The following is a 22064-nucleotide window of genomic DNA, read 5'->3' as shown; positions in this document are numbered from 1 at the left end:
GGACACAGGGAGAAGGGACACAAGCACTTACAACATGGCCACTGCTGTATAGAGTAATGTACCTGGTTCTGTAGGAGCACAAGGGAAGGGGAGCCTGAGTGATCTTGTATGTACGACCAGCAGAAAGATGGAAAAGAAGGTGATGCTCCAGCCAGGACTTGAAGGATACACAAGAGTTTGCCAAGTGCACAAGCTTCAGGGGAACGGGCTGAGGGAAACATCCCAGACCAAGGGGACAGCATGGGCAGAGTCCCAGGGGCATGGTGTCCTGGCATTGTTGAAGGACCCAAAGAAGAAGGTCGGAGAGCAAGACGAGGTGGGACTGGTCTTGTGTGCTGATTAGTTAAGTCAGGTTTGACTGAAAGAGATAAAACCGAAAGTGGCTTGAACAAGGTAGAATATTATTTCTCCTACATAAAGGCCAGATATGTGATCCAGGACTGGTTTGGATTCTACTGTCAGGGAGCCAGGCTCCTTCTGTCTTGTTGTTTCCCTGTGCATAGACTTGACCTCAGAGTCAAGACAGGACATCTTATTCCGTCCCTTAAGAAAGAGACCCAGAAGAGAGCAAAGAGTGTGTGAGTGCCGGACTTTCCAAACAAGGCCCCCAGGCAGCTGCCAGCTCCCACCTCACTTACTCCCTCCTTAGTCACTTGACAGCACCCAGCCGCAAGGGGGCTTGGGAAATGTAGTCTTGGTTCTAGCAACGTCACGCCTGGCCAAAAATGATGGTATAAGCAAGAAGACTACCAATATTCAGGGACAACCAGTCACATATGCTCTGAAAGGAGTTTCAATTTTGCACCATGGCAGATGGTGAGTCACTGAAGAATTCTGAGGAGGGGAGTGATAGATCTGATTTGCATCCTGGAACAATCACTCAAGATTTTGTGTGGAGAAAGACTGAACAGGAAAAGGTAAAGGAACCTGTACAGAGACCACTTCAAAGCATCTGCAGCCATGCAGACAGGGAGGCGGGGCAGAAAGGAGGATGCCAGGGAGATAGAAATGACAGGGGTGGGTGATAACTTAGAACAGAGAATGGAGTATGGGAGGGAGTCAAGAATGACCCCAAGTTTCTAACTTAAGAAAATAGTAATGCTCAATAAATATTTGTTCAATAGTTAAACAAAAACTAAGAATCATTATATGGGATTAAATAAATTAACATTTGTAAAGTGCTTACAACAGTGTTGAGTGCATAGTAAGCACTCAGAAAGTGAGAGTTAAATCGGTTAAATCTCTGGCCTCAGCTAAAGCCCTAGGTGAACAGTCTTTCCTATAGGGCAGGATGACCTTCTATGGAGCCGTATCTCTCCTCTCTTCCACTCCCTCCACACTCCAGGTTGAGTGAAGAACCCTCAAGCATCCCAGCCCTGAATAGGTAGGGCATTGCCAGTGCTGGGTCACCAAACAAAGGTAAAATGAACGACACAAACGGATCCAGGTTCTTCAGCCCATTCGCAAAGACCTTGTCAAGCCCACCCGGAACAGGCAAGCGGTTCTAATTTTAAATCAGAGGAGTGAGAAATACCAGGTCAAGGGGTTTGCTCTGTGAGCCAAGGAATGAGCAGGTGGGTGAAGAGTCTGTGAGCACATGTCCACCGAATGAGGGGAGGGTGGGCTTCTCCAGCCCCTACCCCAGCCAAGTCAGCCATATTTAGAATTAAAATGCTCATTAAGAAATGACTCAACTAGTTGAGAACATGGTAGCTGTTTTCTTTACACTCTTCTGTTTTTCACAATTTTTCCATTGTGAATGTGTATTTTTAAAGAGGAGGAAAATAAAATTTAAAACACACACACACACACACACACACACACACACACACCCAGGCCAAAATGCTGGTGTGCTGTAGCTCTGATGAAAAGCAGGACCCCTGGCCAAAAGGGAAGCTTACTGATTCTTGTCAGCCAACCACCGCCGAGGAGAAGCTCCCTCTTCCAATCAAACCTCTCCACGCCAGGAGCTAACTGACTTTGCTATTGGCCTGTGGATGCTCCTTTCAACCTATTGGCCAGCTCTGGGCCCTGCCCTGCCCCACACTCTGAGACCCTTAATTTCATCAAACATTTTTCAGGTTCCTCCTGTGTGCCAGCAGCTGAGGACACAGAGATGACTAAGCCTTGGCTGGCGGCCTGGAGGCGCTCACACGGAGAGACCTATTAGGACTGGCCTGCCCTGGCGGTCGGAATCTGGCTGGAGCTGAATGTTCGCTCTCCTCTGGCAGATGGAGATGGAGGGGTCTGGGCCAGGAGGCAGTGCCTGCGGAGATGGAGCTTAGAAAGGAGTTCAGATTTTATGTTACTACTCCCACCTTCTGGGAGAAGCCAAACTATAGATAAACAGAGTCCTTGAAGACAGAGACCCAAAATGCTATTCTTGTGCCTTAGGCACCCTCCCCTTTCCACGTCAGGATTCAGGGCACACCCTGGCTTCCAGCCTTGTTCACTGCTGCATCGTTAGAAGGACCTGTGAATTATGGGGGCCGGGGCTGCCCTACAAGACCTTAATTGGACTGCGTGGGCATTTTTCGTCATTAGTGCTCCCCCTCCAGGACGCTGACGAGAAGTGCATCCCGGCAATCAGACCTCCCCATCCTAGACCTTCCTCTGGGCGGGGCAGGGCGGGGCGGGGCGGGGCCTCCCTCGCCTTTACCCTGTCAGTCTTGAAAGGTTGCCAGTTGGTCAGTGGGTAGTTTTTGTGAGGGTCAGAGAGGGAGGCCGGAGCCTGCTGAGGGGACTGAGCTCCCATCTGCCTTCATCAGACTAGAAACGGAGCCACTCAGAACCTGATCCAACGTGTTTTTTTCCAACCCAGTTTGATTAAAGCCCTTGTCACCTGAAACCCAAGGCTAATGGATGACCACAAGGACTCACAAGCGGCCATCTCTCGGCCAGGCACTCTCCCTCCCTGCACCCCCTGGAACTAACCTCAACAGGCAGGAGGCGCCGTTACCACCGGGCCCTCTCTGAGTGAGATGGAAACACCACTCTGGAAAGTCTCAGGGCATCAATATTTCATGCCCCTGGATCTGTCTTTGTTTTTATGCAAATTGCTCGGGCTGCCAGATGGGCAAGGGCTGGCAGCATCATCCATCACCGGGCTGTTCCCTCCCCGCAAGCTCGCCCGCTGCCAGGGCCCCGCAGGCTGGCCTCAGCTGTGGCCCATCCTCTCACTTGGTCTGCACAGCGGGCCACGGCCCCGTCCTGAACGCAGGATGCAGAGGAAGCCAGAAGCCAGGTCGCTACACTGGGGGCCTTGACGATGGAAGGACTTCATGATAAGACGGAAGGCAGCTCGTCACTTCAGTACAGTGAGGCGGGCATAACAGGGCTTATCATCCCCGGTTTGCAGATGAAGAACCAGAGTTTGGGGAGGCTAAAGGAATTGCCCAAGTTCACCCAGCAAGTTGAGTAGCAGAGCTGGTCTAGGGTACCCTCTGGTTACACCTGTAATCCAGTACCACTGTAAGCCATGATCTAGAGGTTCTGCCTTTCTACCTCCTCCTGCCCACGATCTGCGTGGTTCCTGCTTCTGCAGCCTCCCTCCCCACAGCTGGACTGCCTGACCCTACCAGCATCCTCAGCTCGGCCATGACTAACTCTTGCCTGGTTCCCAGGGCCTGAGCCCACATCCAGAGGCCACTCCCCAGCTCAGGGCTCTCCCTTGCTCTTGCATGTTCTTGCCCCATCAGCATCAGGAATGAGAGATACCCACGTGCTGACTCCTGCCTGGCAGCTCCACCAGGATTCCGTGGGGTCCCTGGACCCTGCCCTGTGGGGATACCTAGCCACCTGCGTCCAGCCTTCAACACCAACTTCTAAGCCAGAGTTGCACACCCTTTGGGTTCCTTAGTGTGGCATCCTTCCTAAAATTGCTGACAGCCTATCCCACCCCAGTCGGTGGGTTTAGTTCCACCAGCATTCCCCTGTCTGCCCCTTCTCCTCGGTGCCCTGACCACACAGGGACAAGGCCCCAGTCTCAGCATTCAGTCCTGCCTGGTCCATCCCACACCTCCAGTGTTCCAGGACAATAATGGTAATGCGAGTGACACTCAGTGAGGGGCCCTCCAAGCACACAGCTCTAGATCCCAGAGGCAGAGTCCACAGGGATAAATCAATTCCCTGTGACATCACTAGGCTGGAACCAGTTCAGCCAAAGGCTGCTGTCGGAAAGCTCTGTTCAGAGAAACCGGGAGACCTCTGAGTAACCCACAGGGGGACCTTGGGCAAGTCACAGTAATCTGTGTCTGGATAACTCAGAAATTAGGGTCAGTGATTTCCAAGGTGCCATCTAACTCTCTCCACTGGGTCAGCATGAATTGCAATAAAACGGCTGCTGCCAAGGTTGTCCTGCACAGGTGACCTTTGCCCAAGCCCAGAAGTGTCGTGTAGTCTGGACACCACTCGGCAGAGCTGCTGTAGAGGGGCTTCCTGCTTGGAGAAGAGGCTGGAGCAGATCACTCCCAACACTTCCCAACTCCAGAATTCCGAGCCGCAGGTTCTGCATCTCGTGAAAAAGGTGCAGAGTCCCACGAGCCCCGTCCTATGACTGCGTGATTTCATTTCACCCTCGCATCACAACAGCCTAAAAGATAAACAGCAGACTCCCTTTTACAGTTGAAGAACGGAGACTTAGAAAAGTTAAGAAATACCTCAAGGCCATATCACTAGAATCTGAACCCAGGTCTGTCTGAGTCCAGAGCAGCCCTCCGCCACCCAGTGCTGCCTGGACAAGACCCTGACGTCATGTAGGCGGGACCTTCCTGAGCTTGGAGCTTTCCAGGTAAACCAGGCGTTCACATGTGTGGGTGCTTTCCTCTGCACATGCTATTTTGCACCTGCATGGAATGCCCTTCTCCACATCCCTCCTTCCACTCCACAAACCAAACCTCTTCTCTACTTTGGGAGACCCCACTGATCCTACAAGACTCAGCTCAGGTTGCTCCTGAGAGATGAGATCTTCCCCTCCTCCCTTTGCTTATCTCCCTCCCCTTCCCCAACCTAAGTGTTCCCTCCTCTGTGATCCCGTGGCAAAGACTCCCCTTTTATTTCCCCAGGTGTCCAATTGGCTCAGAGCTAGGTGCTGGCTCGTGGCCTTCATCCAGTCCCCTCTGCATCCTGTGAGGTAGCTCTTGGTGTTCCCATTTTATAGTCATGGATCTAAACCTTTGTTGCTTTCCCCCCTCCCCCTACCACATCTCTACAATACTGAGCCCAGTGCCAGGGTGTGCATTAGGTGCTGAGCAATCGTGTGCTTCTATGATGAGAACCTGCTTGCCCCACTAACATCTTTGGGTGCTGACAGATGGAGCAGGTCTATGCTACAGAAATGTGAACCTAAGCCAATCAGACCTGGTGGTGGGTTTGTTCCCTGACCTTTAGAACAGCTCCTTGTTCACATCCACCCTTGACTCACTCTCCCCCTACCCAGTCCGTCCCTCTCTCCCAGTGTACACAGCTGGGGTGATGGAGTCTCCCTTGAGGTGTGCACAGCCCTGCTCATCCTTTTTCCCAGAAACTGGAGCACAAGGGTTTAGGTCAGAAGAGCGAAACCTGAGAGGCCCTGGGATCTGATAGGGGAGTTCATTTTTCATGGCTCGGTGTCCAATTGGTCAGACGGGGGGCAGGGCCCGGGCAGTGGGTAGTAGGAATAGAGCCAGAGGTCAGAGCAGAGAGCAAGCGGATCAGGTTCTCAGGGAAGGACCAAACAGGACTGCATCACTGGGCCTGCACACTGGGGAGAAGGGGTCAGAGCAGATATTTAGGCGCGGGGCCAGGGTGACTGGGGAGGTCAGGAGTCAACCAGGCAGCACTGGAAACAGTAAGGACATTAGCCAGTGGGTGTCCAGTCGTGTTTGAGCGAGCTGGAGAGGCTTCAAGGAGCAGGGAATACAGGGGCCCAGCAGGCAGGGCTCAGGACTCCCACCCCATCCCCAGCTCAAGTAGAGCAGCTTCTCATTACCTGTTTTGCATACTGGACTTCCATACAAAATTTCCTTTGAATAAAGAAAGGATTGTGCTGTGAGGAGGAGGAGGAAGGGGAGGACTCACCGCGGCCTGGGTTATAAACCCCCCGGGTCTTGGACCTCAGCCCCTTCTTCCTCCCTGTCTCCCAGCCTCAGGCTCAGCAGAGTGCGGAAGCTACCAGCAACTGGTGAGCAGTCCACACCATCACCCTCCAGCCTGTATCGCCCTTAGAGACACGACCTAACTTGCCCACCCTCTTCCTGAGCAGCCCCCGCTCCAGTCTTCAGAACATCATTCTTCAGGTCCTTCCTGCCATCGCTCTTGCAAGGTCTCCTCTCTGTGGAATGACATCATCATCTGCCTGCCTTTCCTCGGCCTGGAGCACTTTTGCTTTAGCTCAGATGCTCCCTCCCTGGGGAGCCCTCATTGACTTCCTCAGGCAGGGTTAGTCCCACAGACACCCGAAGCAGCCTACACCCACCTGCTGCCCTGCACGTTACACACTCACGCCTTCACAGAGGTGAAGTCGGTACATCGAGATTCACGTTTCAGCTCTGCCATCTCAGGAGCTACATGGCCTGAGCTTGGAGCTTTCCAGGTAAACCAGGGGTTCACATGCGTGGGTGCTTTCCTCTGCACGTGCTATTTGGCACCTGTGTGGCATGCCCTTCTCCACATCCCTCCTTCCACTCCACAAACCAAACCTCTTCTCTGCTTTGGGAGACCCTATTGATCCTACAAGACTCAGCTCAGGTTGCTCCTGAGAGATGAGATCTTCCCCTCCTCCCTTTGCTTATTCCAAACCTCCCTGGTGACTCAGTTTCCCCAAACTTGAGATAATAATAGTACCTGCAACCACTGCCACGGGCAAGGGGCGGGGGTGGGGTTTCCAGTGGGATCAGGCCCCTAAGCACTAGGCCCCGTACCCGGCACGGAGTCAGCGCTCAATAAACAGCAGCTACTGTAAATCTTATTCTCCAGTGAATCTTTTTTGATTTATTGTTATTGAAGTATAGTTGATGTACAGTGTTGTATTAGTTTCAGGTGTACATGTGCAGTGAATTTTCATGAGCAATTCTGAGCTCCATTTCCTGCACCTTTTCCCCATCATGAATTTTTGCACACGCAGTTCAAATGTTTTTGCAGTTTCTTCTCTGTTGACTCTTTTGACAAGAGTGACGGGTTCCCATGCCAGTAAGAACAGAGAAGAGAAGCCGCGTCAGGAAGAGAAAAGAAAGGAGAAAGGTACATTTTTTAATAGTTTTATAGCCATCGGGAGAGTCTTGTTTTTTCTACCCATAGAAAGTCCTGCTTCTCACCCAGCATTTCTGGCATTGTCTTCTTTGGCTGTGACACCCCCTCGCCCCATTGGTGCCTAACCTCTCTGTTGGCCTGGCAGGCTGCCTAGCGGAGGGGTGGGGGGAGCAGTCCCCCCCAAGGAGCATCCCAGGCAGTGGCCATCTTCCCACAAACAGCAGGATGAAGGGCTGTAGTGGGTGGAGAGGCCATCCTGGATTCACACACTCACTGGGCCCCGCCACATGCAGTCCCCTCTTCCCCCGTCAGGACCCCTCCCACTGCTCAGAGGAATCAGACCCTCAAGGCTGGAGCTTGTCTGCCAAGTAGCATTCATCTGCTGGGAGTGAACTTGAGTCGCCATCTTATTGAGTTGCCCCCTGGATGACGAGGACCTTGAAAGGTGTTAACATATGTTCCTCCATAACCGAAGCACCCAGCACAGCTAGCAGTTTCTGTGCCCAGTAACTGGTTGTTGAGTAAGTGAACAGAATTCCCATCCCAATCCTGAGAGAAGGGGATGACTTGGAGCAGACCTGGAGCCGCCTCACCTGCCCGCCCCCACCTGCCAGCACATCTACATCCCTGTTGAGGGGGCCTCCCTGGGCAGGGAGGGCAGGCACAGCCCTGGGCAGCAGGAGAAAAGCCAGGCATTCTGAGTCCCTCACCCTCTGGGATTCTAGTCTCTTGTCCACTTCTCACAGGACAAGGCCAACTGGGTACCCCTGAGGGGGGTGCAACAACAGGAAGAGAAAGGCTGTAGTGGGGGAGGGCATCCTTTATTGATGGACTCATTAGCTATTGATGAGAAGGGCCTTGGTGTTGGCCCTGTGCCCATCCCAGGGGACTGAGCTGGGGTGGGGCCAGGGCATTCACGGTGGGCCTCAAGCACTTCCTGGAGCAGGACTCAGACTCTGATTCAAGGAATTAGTAAGACAGTCACCAGACTCTGTGGGGCACGAATTCTCTTCCAAGATGGAGGCCCAGAAAGTACCAGGCTGCCCTGTGTATGGTAAATAAGCCCGCCCCTGTGAGGAACAGCAAAGATCCATCACCCCAAGATGGCCCAAAATACCCACCAGCAGAGCCTCCTGTGGAGTTAAGACACTGTGTATCTATGGATCCCCAAAAGCAAAGGACGTAACTTCCATAGGTTATTCCATGCCTGGCAATGGATGCACAGAGAGGTTAGGCAGTTTGCCCAAGGGCACACAGCTAGTAGCTAAGCCTGGGTTTGGACCCAGGCCATGGGCTCCAGAACCTGTGTGCTAAACCACTGTGCTGTATTCCCTCAGGAAGTTTAAGGGATGTGCTCAAAAGGACCAGCGGTAAATGTAAAATTCGACACCCAATGTTCTAATACCAAAGCAGTCTTACTCTGCCCCTCCGCCTCTCCCTTCTCACTGTTACCCAAACAGAACCCCTCGGGATGGTGAGGGCAGAGAGCCAGGGCAGCTCCTTCTCCCCGTCATGGCCCTGTGGGGCTAAGTGGTCCTGTCTCCTCCAGGCCAGGGCTCTCCCAGGAAGCCTGCAAGGAGTCTGGTTGGAGTTGGAGTGAGGACCCTTCTCTTGTTGGTCAGGTCAAGGTTCTATCCCCTAGGCCCCTGGGACTGAAGCAGGCCACCAGCTGTACCCCTACCTGGCCTTTCTCACAGTTGGGGAAGGAGGCCCAGATGGAGTCCAGGGCCCTGTTGTAAGAACCTCAGTGCCAGGGATCAGTCACTGAGGAGCCCAGAAAAACCATGCCTGACTTGATAACCCATGATTTGTCAAAGTACCCTTTGAGCTGGGGGTAATAATGGGAAGATACAAACTCACCGCCACCACCCTCTGCATCTACATGTTACCCCTGGCTCTCAGGAAACATCCCCTGGGTCAGCAATTAATTCAGCCTTGGGGTCAGTATCTGATCTGTGCACCATCAGCCATGAAGGTGGAGGACCATCTTTTCCCGAGTTCACTTTGCTGGGTTTGCCCCTGGGGCCCTGCACTTTGCACCCTGCCCGCTGACCCTCACTGGATCCTCTCTCTCGAGCATCCTCCAGAGAGAGACAGAGACAGCAAAGGTGATCCCGTTTCACAGGATAGGATTTCTGAATCCAGGCATCTGCTGGGCAGGCTTCTTTCCTCCAGTTCACCCGTCTGCCCTGAGACCAGCAGATCCCCTCAGCCATGGAGAGCTGATCAAGCAGAGCGTTAGAGGTCGACACAGGCCGAACCAGAAGCCCCTTCTCATCCACTGCTCCTGCTGGTGAGTCCTCCACATTTCTCTCTCTGGCCCACCCTTCGGTTTCTGCAACTGGATCTTCCCCACCATATCAAAGGGCCCACAGCATCTTTCTCCTAGAGTTCCTGAAGCCTTCTGGAGAAATTCAATTGCAGGTATGACAAGAAGCATGAGTGACCCAGATGGGCTCGTTTCCCAGCATGCTTTTAGAGAGACGCGCTATTCTGAGGGGCCCCATTCCTAGGTCGGTTAGCTCAGAGCCTTCCAAATACACCAGTCCCCCGCCTAAAGCTGAGCCTTGTCTTTGCAGCAGAAGAAATCAGAGCTGTCCCTGCATCCCCACGCAATATGCTCCTTTCTGCTCCAGAAATTCTGGAGCCTTCTTGGGACGTAAGGAGGCCCCAGCGCCCTACCGCTCGATGCCCCATGGAAGAGCCAATAGAAGAACAGGCCCAGGAGCCAGAAGCAGAAGAACTTTAGCCAGGAGCATAGACAGTGGCCTCTGTGGGATTCTATCGGGCACATAGGCCGCTCCACCCCCACCCCGCCCCACACAGGCAGATGCCTGCAATTCCACCATCAGTGCTCCGCCCCACTAGCTCACGCCTTCATGTGCCTGTCAATGAATTAGTCAGCAAATATTTACAGAGGCGCTTCTATGTGCAAGGCAGCATACTAGGTACGGGGGTGATCCAAGGATGTGAATCCTTCCCCTAAATCTCTCTGTAGGCACTATTATTATCCTGGCTTTACATATAAGGGAATTAAGGCACAGAGAGGTTAAGTAACTTGCCCAATGCATCCTGGAACATGGGGTGGTTCTTTAGGCAGGTGATCTCAAAGAAAATAACCCAAGTTTGGGGCTGCTTGCAAAAAGGAGAGGCTGGCATTTGGTATTTTGTTATTCGGTGTCCACACTTAACCCCACATCTGCCTCCCTGGCCCTGGGCTGCCCGGGCAGGGAAAGGAAGGTGAGGAAGTAGATGCGGTGGGTGCCTGCCAGGTGGAGCGGGGCCAAGCAGGTGCCTCCACTCCAGTTCCCTGGAGGGGACCACGTGTGTCCACAGACCCCAGAATTGGCTGCAGAGACTAGAGGAGGCCAAGGTCCCACCACTGTGGGAGAAAAAGAGGCCCAGGATGGGTGCCTGGATGAGAAAGGTGAGGAGCTTTGATCGGGACGCTGAGGAATCTGCTGGAGGCCAGGTGCAGGGGCAGCTGGATCCATCTGGCTGTGGAATAACCACATGGGGAGGCCGTGGCAGAGATCAGGCAAGACGAGGCTGACGGAGGAGTGGTGGGGCAGGGAGATAGGACTTTATGGAGGCAGACCCCACCGGGTTTGGAAACTGATGGGATGTGAAGGCTGAAGAGAAGGAGGCCTTTACCTAAACAGAGAACCAGACTAGGGTGCAGCCTGGGGGAAGGAGAAGACTCTGTGAGCTCAGACAATCGCAGGGCGGCTCCAGTTATGCTCTCAAAACCAGGCCAAGGCCAGGCAGTTGTTCCCCAGGGTCAGCCAGGCCCAGGCCCCTAAATGCGTTCTAAGCAGTCTTTATGTAGCACTCACCATGTGTTTGGTGCGGTTCTAAGCGTTTTACAACATTTACTCCTTTAACCATTTCAACAGCCCTAGGATGTTGGCAGTCTCCCCCATTTTACAGATGAAGAAGCTGAGGCACAGAGATTAGGTGATTTGCGCAGGGCTAGGTGGTCACAGTTACAAACCCAGGCCTGCAGGCTCCAGAGTCTGAGCTTGTAACCTCTGTGCAAGCTGCCTTCTGGGGAGGTAGGGGGTGGTGAGGCAGGTTCAAGTAAACGTATAATGATGAACTGTAATGTGTTATTGCGAAAACAGGGAAGACGATCAGGGAAGAAAATCATTGCATCCCCAACCGTGAACAAGGCTGCCTAGCCACGTGGAAACAGTTTCAGGCTTAGAATCAGACGAGGGAGGGCTAAGTCCCTGCTCTACCACTTAGCACCGTGACCTCTCTAGGCCTCAATTTCCTTGTCTGTAAAAGGGAGACAGTATAGTCCACCTCCGAGGTCTGTTGTGAGGGTCAAATAAAAACAGGAATGTGAAAATGCCTTAGAAGCCAAGGAGTTGCACAAAAGTGAGGGCTAACACAAGATTTGGAAGGTGGGGCTCTTCATCAGGCGGATGGCTCTGGCCCGGGGGCTGTGCCTCTCTGTCCCTTGTGTCTTCATGAGCCCCTGTCATCCGGTGTCTCGCCTGTGCTTCCGACGCATTCCTTCACCATGGACGTATTAACACCCTACTGTAAAGGCATCAGGGGAGGGTAGGTGGGGCAGATGGTTTTATGCCCGCTTTAAAGATGATGAAAATAGAGCTTGGGAAGCTAAAGTGACTCCCCTAGAGCTACCCAGCCTGTGAGAGGTCGAGGCAGCCTTGAACCCAGGGCTAATGATTCCACATACTCTGCCCCCTTCCAGCTAGGAAACTGGCTTTGTGAAAATTGGTGGCTGAGGGCAAGGTTGGCAGTAGAGGGCTAAATAGAAATGTCCCCTATTGTACAATTTTATCTGATTGTTTCTTATACTCCTGGGGATGCCCAACAACAACCCCCCACCTGGGGGGTGAGCAGGAGAGGTTTTGCAGGGACAGAAACCCCAACACACTACCACTTATCTGGTCCTGCCTGTCCCACACCCCACAGCTGAGCTGAGCTGGCCAAGAGGGAAGTTCTGCAGGGCCTCCGTCCAAGCTCTCATGGTGAGCAGCAGTAAGACACAGAGTGGCCGTTTGGAGGACAGAGCATGGTGTGAGTGCATGAAGAGTGTTTGGCCTCAGTCTCAACTCTCTGCAGTGTCACCTCCTGGCTCCTCATCTCCCCAAGGACCTGCCTGGGTGCGGTTGACACCCAGAACTCTGGAGAGAGCCGGCCCAAAATCACAATGAGCTTTCCACTTCCCAGAGCCCAAAGGGTGTTTCAGCGATAGAGGACAGACGCAGCATCACAGAAGCACAGGCACTGGTGGAACCAGCCCCCTAACAACCTAACAAGAATGTGCAGGAAGTTGCTTGGGCTGCAGGCCCACAACCTCTCCGCCATCTCTCTTGGTACCCAGAAACTGCACCTATTTACCATCAGAGGCCAAAGCATCCTTCTCTCCAGAGCAAACAGGAAAGCAATATGGGGCCTTGATGGTGCTCAGAATCAAGGGATCAAGGAAAGGCCCCAGGAGTCTTGCCCGCCAGCTGATTTCGAGAGCAAAAGTCTTTTCCCCATTGTTGGGGGGAGCTGTTTCCAGTCTCCATGCTTAATAGCAGTTATGTTGTAGGCCCTTATATTCCTGCCAGAATAAATTATCCTGTGATCATTCTTTTCAGCGTCGCTGCTGCCACTCAGGTTTTAAATGAAAGAGCCCTTGCCCATATCATTCTGTCTCTTTAGGAAGACAGCTCTGTCCTTGAGCCGTCCCCACAGGGAGAGAGACACGCTGCCCCCACAGTGCCCACCCCACCCTAACCAGGAACAGAGCCACGTGACCCACTCCCCGAGCCCCCTCCAGCCCTTCTTGTCTTCTTTCAATCCCTCCAAGTAACAGAGCATCCTCCCGTGCTAAGAGGCAGACAGACTAGATAGGGGAGGGGGTGTCAGGGCACAGTTGGAGCAGAAACATCTGTGAACCTGTGAACATGGGTGGTTTCTGTAGCTTCAGGTTTGTTCGTGAAAACCCACTTGTGTCTCTGCATGTCGCCATGAGTACATGTCTGTCTAGGTGCACAGGTGTCTTGGTAATTTTCTGTGCAGCAAGTGAGATTCGTATGAGAAGACACACACAGCCATGTTGATGCGTGTCCCTGAGTGTATCTACGCAGGTCTGTGTCTGTGTGTGACTGTGTGTCTGTGCGTGGCCACGTCTGTATCCATGTCTCTGGTCCCAGGCACCGTCACTGGCCAACTGAGCACAGGCCACCCACGGTAGTGGATCTGCTGTTGTGGGACCATAGGGTAAAGGGAAGAATGTTGGTTTTGAACTAGAAAACTTGAGTTTGAGTCACAGCTTCATCATGTAGTGGCCGAAGCACCTTTGATCAGTCATGCACTTTTCGAGACCTCAGTTCCCCTATTCATTAAGTGGGGATAGTTATCCCTCCCTGCGTCAGGGTCATTGTGAGGCTCAATCCTGTGCGGAAAGGCTTAGCCAGCAGGAGTGTAGGTGGCTGGAATGGACTGGAGGAAGCTGCTTCTCCACTAGTGAGCAGCTTAGAATACAGGCCATGCAAGTCATCTCCCCTGGATGGCCCCAGGGACATCTGCCCCCAGGCCTCCCCATCCACGCCCAGCATACCTCCAGCAGGCTCAGCCTGAGCAGGAACAGCCTCCAAAAGGGCCCGGCGGCTGCAGCAGTAGGGGTGTGACCCAAGACGGGGCAGAGAAAGGGCCGTCCTTCCCCAGTCCCTGACCCACGGCCTGCCGATACAGGCTGCCAGCATCCTCGGAACACCTGTCACATGCTGTGTGCTTTTTGTACGGTGTCACCTCCTCACCACACACTTGGGAGGCAGGTGCTAGTGAGGCCACTTGTCCTCCATCACATAGACAGGAAGTGGCCAAGCCAGGACTGAGAGGTGGCCGTCCCGTCGGCCTCAGAGCCCAAGCTCCTAACTAGGATGGAGAGCCTGCCTCAGGCCCACCAGAGAGCCGAGCCCTGCAGACCCCCGCCCCAAGCCTGGTGACGGCCTTCACTGGAATTCCACCCTCTGCCCTCTGCACAGGGAAGCTGGGAGAGGTGGGTACTTGGGTTACCTCCCTGCAGGGACAGGAGGGCTGAGGAGGGCAGCTAAGCCACAGAGTCTTGCCTAAGACTCCATCTTACTACTCCCCAGCTGGGGAAACTGAGGCCCTTGGAGGGTGGGGTCCTGTGATCCTGACCGCTGGTAAGGCAGAGAGGAACAGAACCTGTGTCCTAACTGAGGCTGGGTCAGTGGCTCAGAGAGAGCCCAAGAGATGGCGCTTGGACCAAAGGCGGGGCTGAGACGGGGAAGAGACAGTGTGTAAGAGCTGCCTGGAGGGAGAGTCAGCAGGCCCGAGGCCTGGCTGGAGCGCAGAGGGAACGAGATGGAAGGAAGGGGCACTGTGGAGTCATCTACGCAGAGTGGACCAGGGACCGCGTCCAGCAGAACAACGATGCCCTCTTCTGTTAGGACATGAGCAGCGCCTATGTCTGCCTTCCAGCCACTCTGTCCTCTCAGTCACTGGACAACAGACAGTGGAAACCCACCCTGTGCCGGGCCCACCTGCCCACTTCCTTGTCCGCCATCTGCTGCCAGCCCTGTGACATCTGTGCCCTCCCTCCACACAGCTCTGCGTCCCCCACCCTGGGGCTCTCGGGGCCCTGTGTTGCAGTGTGCACCGTTGTCTGCACGATGACTTCTCCCAGCCCTTCTCTGACTCAGGGATGGTTGCTGCCTCACCTGAATGTGGAGGAGGTGTTGGAGTTGCTAGGCAACCAAGGGCAACTGACGGGGAAAGGCTACTGACTGCTCCAGATCACTCTGCCAGCTTGACAGGCCAGACCCAGAGACGTCTGTGAAACAGCTGCTCTGGGAGAGGCACAGGGCCAAGCCCCCACAGGGCTCTGCCTGCAAGAAGTGCCCGGTCCAGTCCAGGAAGGGACCACCAGCACCACAAAGCCATATCCGTAGACCAGTTGCAAAGTGAAGCACTACAGAGCGCAGGGAGGCAGCCAGGTCACTGTGGCCACACCAGCCATCCAGGAAGGACAGACGGGGCATAAATGATAGCGGCTCCCATCTAGGAATGCCTACTGTGTGCCCTGCATGCTATTCACAGTATACATGCTATTCACAGTTCTTCCCCCAAGAACCCTAAGGGAAGGTATGATTAGACCCATTTGGAGAGGAAGAAAGCCAAGTTCACAGAGATGGTGATTTGCCCCAGGCCACCCACCTACTGAGCACAGAGTTGAGATTCAAACTCAAGCCAATCTGGCTCTAGGGGAAGGAGAGGGAGCAAAGTTCGGAAGAGGAGGAGGTATAAGATGCCCTGGGGACAGTGAGTGAAACAGTCTGTCCCTGTGTACAAAGGTGCCAACGGACTGGAAGATGACAGGGCCCTGGGGAGATGAAACGTGCTTCAGATAACGTGCCAAAACCTTGTGCAGGGGTTGTCAGGGGGGCGAGAGTACCTCCACTTGGCTCCTTAGGGAAAGCCGTACCTGCAGGTGAAGCCAGAAGAAAGGGATGCATGTGGCAGGACCTGCACAAATAGAGGCCTGGAGGGAGGAAAACACAGTACATCCAGAGGCGAAAAGAGGTTGTTTTAACCCAATGCACTGACTCAGCACTGTGCCAGGCAAGCACAGGGATGAATGGAATCAGACATCTTAGAAGACCATGTAATATGATGATCACTTCAGCCATGGGTAAGAGTTCAGCCTTGAGGACTGGTAATTCTATCGAAGCCGCAGAATGCTGGGCAGAAGAAAAGATGTAAGACTCTAAGAAAGCCTTAGAACCCCACACTCAGCAAACAGAACAGGCTCCAGGACCCTGCCTGGAGCGAGGGGAGCTGGCCCCCAAGTCCCGCAGCCCTGCAGCTCCACCCTCCCTGGGGTGCCCCACCCCCCTCCTCCCAGGGGACCAGTGTTGGGGGAGGAGGGCAGCCCAAGGGCAGAACCATCTTCCAGCTTGGCTCTCATGAATGGTCATCTCAAAGCCCTATGTAAGGAAGAATGAGACCTCTCCAGAGGAGCAGATATTTCCCAGTGCAGGCAGCACACTGGACAGACAAAATGCCAAGCACAAAGCTAAAAGGAGCCAGACTGCCAGGGCCAGGGGCTGTCTTGGCAGGTGCACACTTCCGGAGAAGGTGGCCTCCCACTGACCGCTCTGCAGAAGCGCAGCCTCCTGGGTGTCCCTGGCTCCTGGGTGCATTCACTTTCTAAACTATTTGCTGAGCCCTTGCAGCATGGGGGCTTGGCACAAGCCCTGTGGTGAGTTCTACATTAGAGTAACCCCCTCCTTCCACTTGACCCCTGCAGTTTACAAAGCATCCCCACATCCCCTCTGGTCCTTACAAAGACTCAGAAGACTCACCAGCAGACCACACTTGTATTCCCTGTTTTTGTTTGCTGTTTGCCTGTTTATTTTAAGGGTGTTTTAAGATACAACGATGGGTACTACATGTAAAGTGTGCAGCTTGTTGAGTTTGGACTTATGTACACACCTGTGAAACCATCACCACAATCAAGATAAACGTAACCGTCACCCCTAAAAGAGGTCCCTTGGCCCCTCAGTGACCCCTCCATCTCCCTCCCACCCCACATCCCCAGGCAACAGCTGCTCTGCTTTCTGTCACTCTAGGTTCGTTTTTAGTTTCTAGGATCGTGTATAAATGGAACTACTGTATATGTAGCTTTTTAACCCGCCTTCTTTGACTCAGCATATTTTCTTATTACAGCTTTTAAAAATGCAGTCTTAATGAGTAAACGCAAGTAGTCAGTCACAAAGCAGTAGTCTTTGCAGGTGCCCTGGCTCCAAGCCCAGTATGCTATCTGCCACACTTCATCCATTCCTTCTTCATTCATTCATTCGTCAGAGATTACGTGAGCACTAGGCGAGCTGAGCCCTGGGCTAGGTCTTGGAATCATCATGGTGCACAAAACACATATGACCCCTGTCCCCGTGAGCATCCACTTCTCCCTTCATTTGCGCATTCACCTGCTTAACAAATATTCACCGCATGTCCCCGGAAAACAGTTTGAACTCAGCACTGCCCACCACCCCCTACACCAGCCTGACCCTCATCAGCTGCCCTCCGATCTGCCACATTGAGCTAAGCGCTGGGATGATGCAGGTGGGGGTCATCGGACGTGAATCTTGTCCCCCAAGATGGTGCAGGGAAGATGGAAAACTGTAAGACACTGTCCTACAAGCTCAGGAGAGAGGGGAAGAGCTGAGGCCGACTCTGCAGAAGCCGGAGCTCCGAACTGAGTGCAAACGTGAGCGAGCTGCAGAGGGAGGCCAGCAGCTCCGTCAAGGCTGAGGGCTCTTCCAGCTGGACTGGCCAGACCAGGCTGCTCAGGCGAGCCGGACCCAAACAGCCCCAGAGGGGCAGGGAGGAAGAGGAGAGACAAGGGGAAGGGGCAAAACAGGCACGAAGGCATGGAGGCAGGATAGGGAGGGCAGGCGGGAGGTCTGCGAGCTGCGAACCCCCCGGGGGCTGTGTGAGACCACGCAGTGTGCCCGCAAAGCCATTATATTGCCTTTATGTATGGAGCAGAGGGGAGGGGAGTAGGGAGGGTAATTCCTTACCTGTTTGTAATAACTCACTAAGTGTTCCCACTTTGAGGTGGGAATTACCGTTATTTTCCCCTTTTTACAAATCAGAAAACTGAGGCTCATAAAATCCAGTGATCTGCTGAAAAATATCTAACTCCTAAGTATTGGGGCAGAGCCTCAAGCCAGGTCTCTGTCTCCAAGACCATTTATCTCTTCCCTCTGTCTATAATGACCAACATTTACTGATCTGAATGGAGCCTGTGGGGCAACTATACAGCACGTTTCAGTAGACCACAGAATACACTGCTTGAACTTGGCACTGTCCCACCCCCTCCTATACCACCTGACCCTCTTCAGCCACCCCCGTGTCTGTCACTTTGAGCTGGGGATGGAAGCAGCAAAGAGGAGAGTGGGATGGGGGAAGGAAAATGGCCCTGCTCCCAGGAGAGGAAGTTACTTTGGCCAAAGAAGCTCTCCCTCATCCCCTCATGCCTTCTGCCCCTGGCCTCAAGAGAAAGCTCCTGATATGCGCCCACTCTAGGCACTTGGAATTGGTCCAAAGTCCCCACCCTGGAGCCCCCAGATGGCACCCCTTCCTCTCAGTCTGGACAAAATGGGATGGGATTCACACCAAGATGAAGCAAAGCAGGAAGCTTCACCCGGGGCCAGGCTTCCAAAGGAGAAAGCGCTCCTCTGAAGTCACGAGGTGGACACAGAGGTGGAGTCCTAGTCCCCCTCTGCCTGGCAGCGGAGTGGCCCAAGACAGGCCCCCTAAATCGTCACACTGATCACTCTGAAGGAATAGCGAATATTTCTCCAGGGCTTGCCATGCGCAAAGACAGGATTCCAGCTCAATGACAAGTGTCTCAGGTCTCAGCGTTCTTAACCACTGGTCCATCGTGCTTTCCAACCCGCTTACCACTCACGTGGCAGGCTGGCACCCCGGCATGCTCAGCGGGGGGTACATCCTCTCCATTCCACAGCTGAGGAAGCTACAGCTCAGTGAAATTAGGCAGCTTGCAAAAGCCTGCACACTCCTAAGAGGTGGGGCAGGTGTTTAACTGGCCCTGGCCTCTCTAACCTGAGCTCTTCACCCTGTACATTGCACTTGAACTGAGAGAAGAGGATGTGAGACTGAAAGAGCTCTGAGCTCCCACACTTCTGCGGCCCTGGCCCGCAGCTCCCCACAAGGCCTCAGCTTCCACACAGCGGGCCTGTGGTCTAGTGGGTCTAATGGACCAGGAGGCAGGTTCACCTCGGGACTCTGTGCCATTGGTTGTGTGACCTCGGGAAGACCACATGGCTCCTGTGACTCAGTTTCCCCATCTGTAAAATGGAAATAGCATTTTCCAACCTCAGATGACTATTGTCATTTACTAAGCTAAGTGAACGTGGAATCACTTTGAAAAGACTACAGTGCTGTACACAGCAGGACCCCCTTGTCATCTGTAAATGAACCTACTCCAAGGCTCTGACCACTACAGATTCTACCTCTCTCCCATCCTCATCCCCAGCCTGCCTGCTTTCAGGGTTCTTAGGCCAAAATCAAAGCTCGAGAGGACCTAAGGGAGGAATCTTAGTCTGTGTTTGTGTATAGCCAAGCTCACTGGGCATGCTCTCCCTAAACCCACACACACACACATGACTTACTTTCCACTGCCTAAAATGATTTTCTTTAGTGACGTCATTCCCCATAAGCATCTTGGACTTAGGTCAAAAAAATACCAGTGTTTGTTGGCTTCTAAAGTCCCTGTTATGTGGGAAAGTTCACAAAAACAATAGCTATAGCTTAATGATCTTTCCAGCAGGCATTTTACACATGCTGTCTCCTTTCATGTACCCTCAAAGCAACCCTAGGAGTGACGTCCAGAGGAGGGGTGAAGGCACGGATGGCTGGCTGTGGGACAGGACGGTGGTTGCCCACCCAGCCTCCATCCTCTTGTTTGCCCTTCCCAACAGAATCCCAGCTGGATCAAGAGGTAGTGGTGGAAGTGACGAGAAATGGTTGAATTCTAGAAAAGTTTTGAAGATATAACAACCAAAAGGATATGTGACACCCTGGCTGTGAGGGGTGAGAAAAACGAGTTAAGGATGAGATGGGGCATGAAAAGTGCTGGGGAAACTGGAGGACTTGGTACAAACACAAAATTCTACATTTTACTATTCAGGAACGTGAACTCCCTCTTCACTATGGCCTCTCTCTGCCATCATGGATGGAGACCCTCTTCAGCTGGAGAAAGTTTTTTCCTCTCAGCCAGGCTCCATCTTTGCAATTTCTTCTAGTTATTCGTGTGTGCAGACTCAGGGGGTATAAATGATTTCAATAACAATGTTGCCCAAATATCCATGAGGTTCCATCCCAAGCTAAAAATAAACCAATTTTTAATCCATTGGCCTACCCTGCCTCAGTGCCAAGAGCCAGCTGTACCCTCTCCTAGCTCCTGTGTGATCCCCTCCTTCCTCTCCACAGCTCACAGCGGGCAGGGAAGACTGAGGGTCTTCCTGCTGCTTCTCCAACTCCCCTAGGATGGATGTGTGTGGCTGGAAAGAAATGGAGGTTGCTCTGGTCAATTTCGACAACTCAGATGAAATCCAGGAAGAGCCAGGCTACGCCACAGACTTTGACCCAACTGCTCCAAAAGGCCGCTCTGGGGGCAGCCCCTTCTCCAGCTGGAAGATCCACATCAGTGACAGAACCAGCCATGAGACAGCCTTCTCCAAGCTCCCAGGAGACTACGTCGACCCCCCAGGGCCTGAGCCAGTGGTCCTGAATGAAGGAAACCAGCGGGTGATCATCAACATTGCTGGGCTGAGGTTCGAGACCCAGCTCAGAACCCTCAGTCAGTTCCCAGAGACCCTCCTGGGAGACCGGGAGAAAAGGATGCAGTTCTTCGACTCCATGAGAAACGAGTATTTCTTTGACAGGAACAGGCCCAGTTTTGATGGAATCCTGTATTATTACCAATCTGGTGGGAAAATCCGGCGCCCGGCCAACGTCCCTATCGACGTCTTTGCTGATGAGATCTCCTTCTATGAACTGGGCAGTGAGGCCATGGACCAGTTCCGGGAGGATGAAGGCTTCATCAAAGACCCCGAAACACTGCTCCCCACCAATGACATCCACCGGCAGTTCTGGCTCCTCTTTGAGTACCCTGAGAGCTCCAGCGCTGCCCGTGGTGTGGCCGTGGTCTCCGTCTTCGTTGTGGTCATCTCCATCACCATCTTCTGCCTGGAGACACTTCCCGAGTTCCGGGACGAGAGGGAGCTTAAGGTGGTGAGAGACCCCAGCCTCAACACAAGCAAGACAGTCCTCTCCCACACCATGTTCACTGACCCTTTCTTCATGGTGGAATCCACCTGCATCGTGTGGTTCACCTTCGAACTGGTGCTTCGGTTTGTGGTCTGTCCCAGCAAGACTGACTTCTTCAGGAACATCATGAACATCATTGATATCATCTCCATCATCCCCTACTTTGCAGCCCTCATCACAGAGCTGGTCCAGGAGACAGAGCCGAGTGCCCAGCAGAACATGTCCCTGGCCATCCTGAGGATCATTCGGCTGGTGCGGGTCTTCCGCATCTTCAAGCTCTCCCGCCACTCCAAGGGGCTGCAGATCCTGGGGCAGACGCTGAAGGCTTCCATGCGGGAGTTGGGACTGCTCATCTTTTTCCTCTTTATTGGGGTCATCCTCTTCTCCAGTGCAGTCTACTTCGCGGAGGTGGACGAGCCAGAGTCTCATTTCTCTAGCATTCCTGATGGCTTCTGGTGGGCCGTGGTCACTATGACAACCGTGGGCTATGGGGACATGTGCCCAACCACCCCGGGAGGGAAAATTGTGGGCACTCTATGTGCCATCGCAGGGGTCCTCACCATCGCCCTCCCCGTGCCTGTCATTGTCTCCAACTTCAACTACTTCTACCATCGGGAGACTGAGAACGAAGAGAAGCAAAACATCCCAGGAGAAATCGACAAACTCCTCAACAGTGTGGGCTCAAGAATGGGCAGCACTGACTCTCTTAGTAAGACCAATGGTGGCTGCTCTGCAGAGAAGTCCAGGAAGTGATCTGTCCGGGGCATCTTGGTCCCCTGAGTCTCCTGCGTCTCATTGTCTCTGTCTGTCTCTCTCCCAGTGTTTGTCTATCTCTGTCTCCCCTCCTCCAGTCTCTCCCCCTCCCACCTCTTGCTCTTTGTTTTTCCAAAGACCAAAATATATCATTTGTGACCAACCGGCCATCTTTGACTGGAAGCAATTTTAATAAACATGTCTCTGCTGTATTTTCTCAGCTGTTTCTTCTC

General features: G+C 53.3%; 1 protein-coding gene across 1 annotated transcript; it reads left to right on the top strand.

The window, feature by feature from the left end:
• The first annotated feature begins 20295 nt into the window (after positions 1-20295).
• Positions 20296-21831, top strand: KCNA10 (potassium voltage-gated channel subfamily A member 10). Its single transcript, XM_031457490.1, has one exon. The coding sequence runs from the start codon at positions 20296-20298 to the stop codon at positions 21829-21831; it is 1536 nt and encodes a 511-aa protein (XP_031313350.1).
• The last annotated feature ends 233 nt before the right edge of the window (positions 21832-22064 follow it).

The sequence above is a fragment of the Camelus dromedarius genome, chromosome 9, assembly GCF_036321535.1.
Source record: "Camelus dromedarius isolate mCamDro1 chromosome 9, mCamDro1.pat, whole genome shotgun sequence".
NCBI classification, from domain to species: Eukaryota; Metazoa; Chordata; class Mammalia; order Artiodactyla; family Camelidae; genus Camelus; species Camelus dromedarius.
This window is presented reverse-complemented; position numbering and strand designations above follow the sequence as displayed.

Coding starts and splice junctions, on each gene's coding strand:
- KCNA10 (XM_031457490.1), top strand. CDS start 20,296: ATGGATGTGTGTGGCTGGAAAGAAATGGAGGTTGCTCTGGTCAATTTC.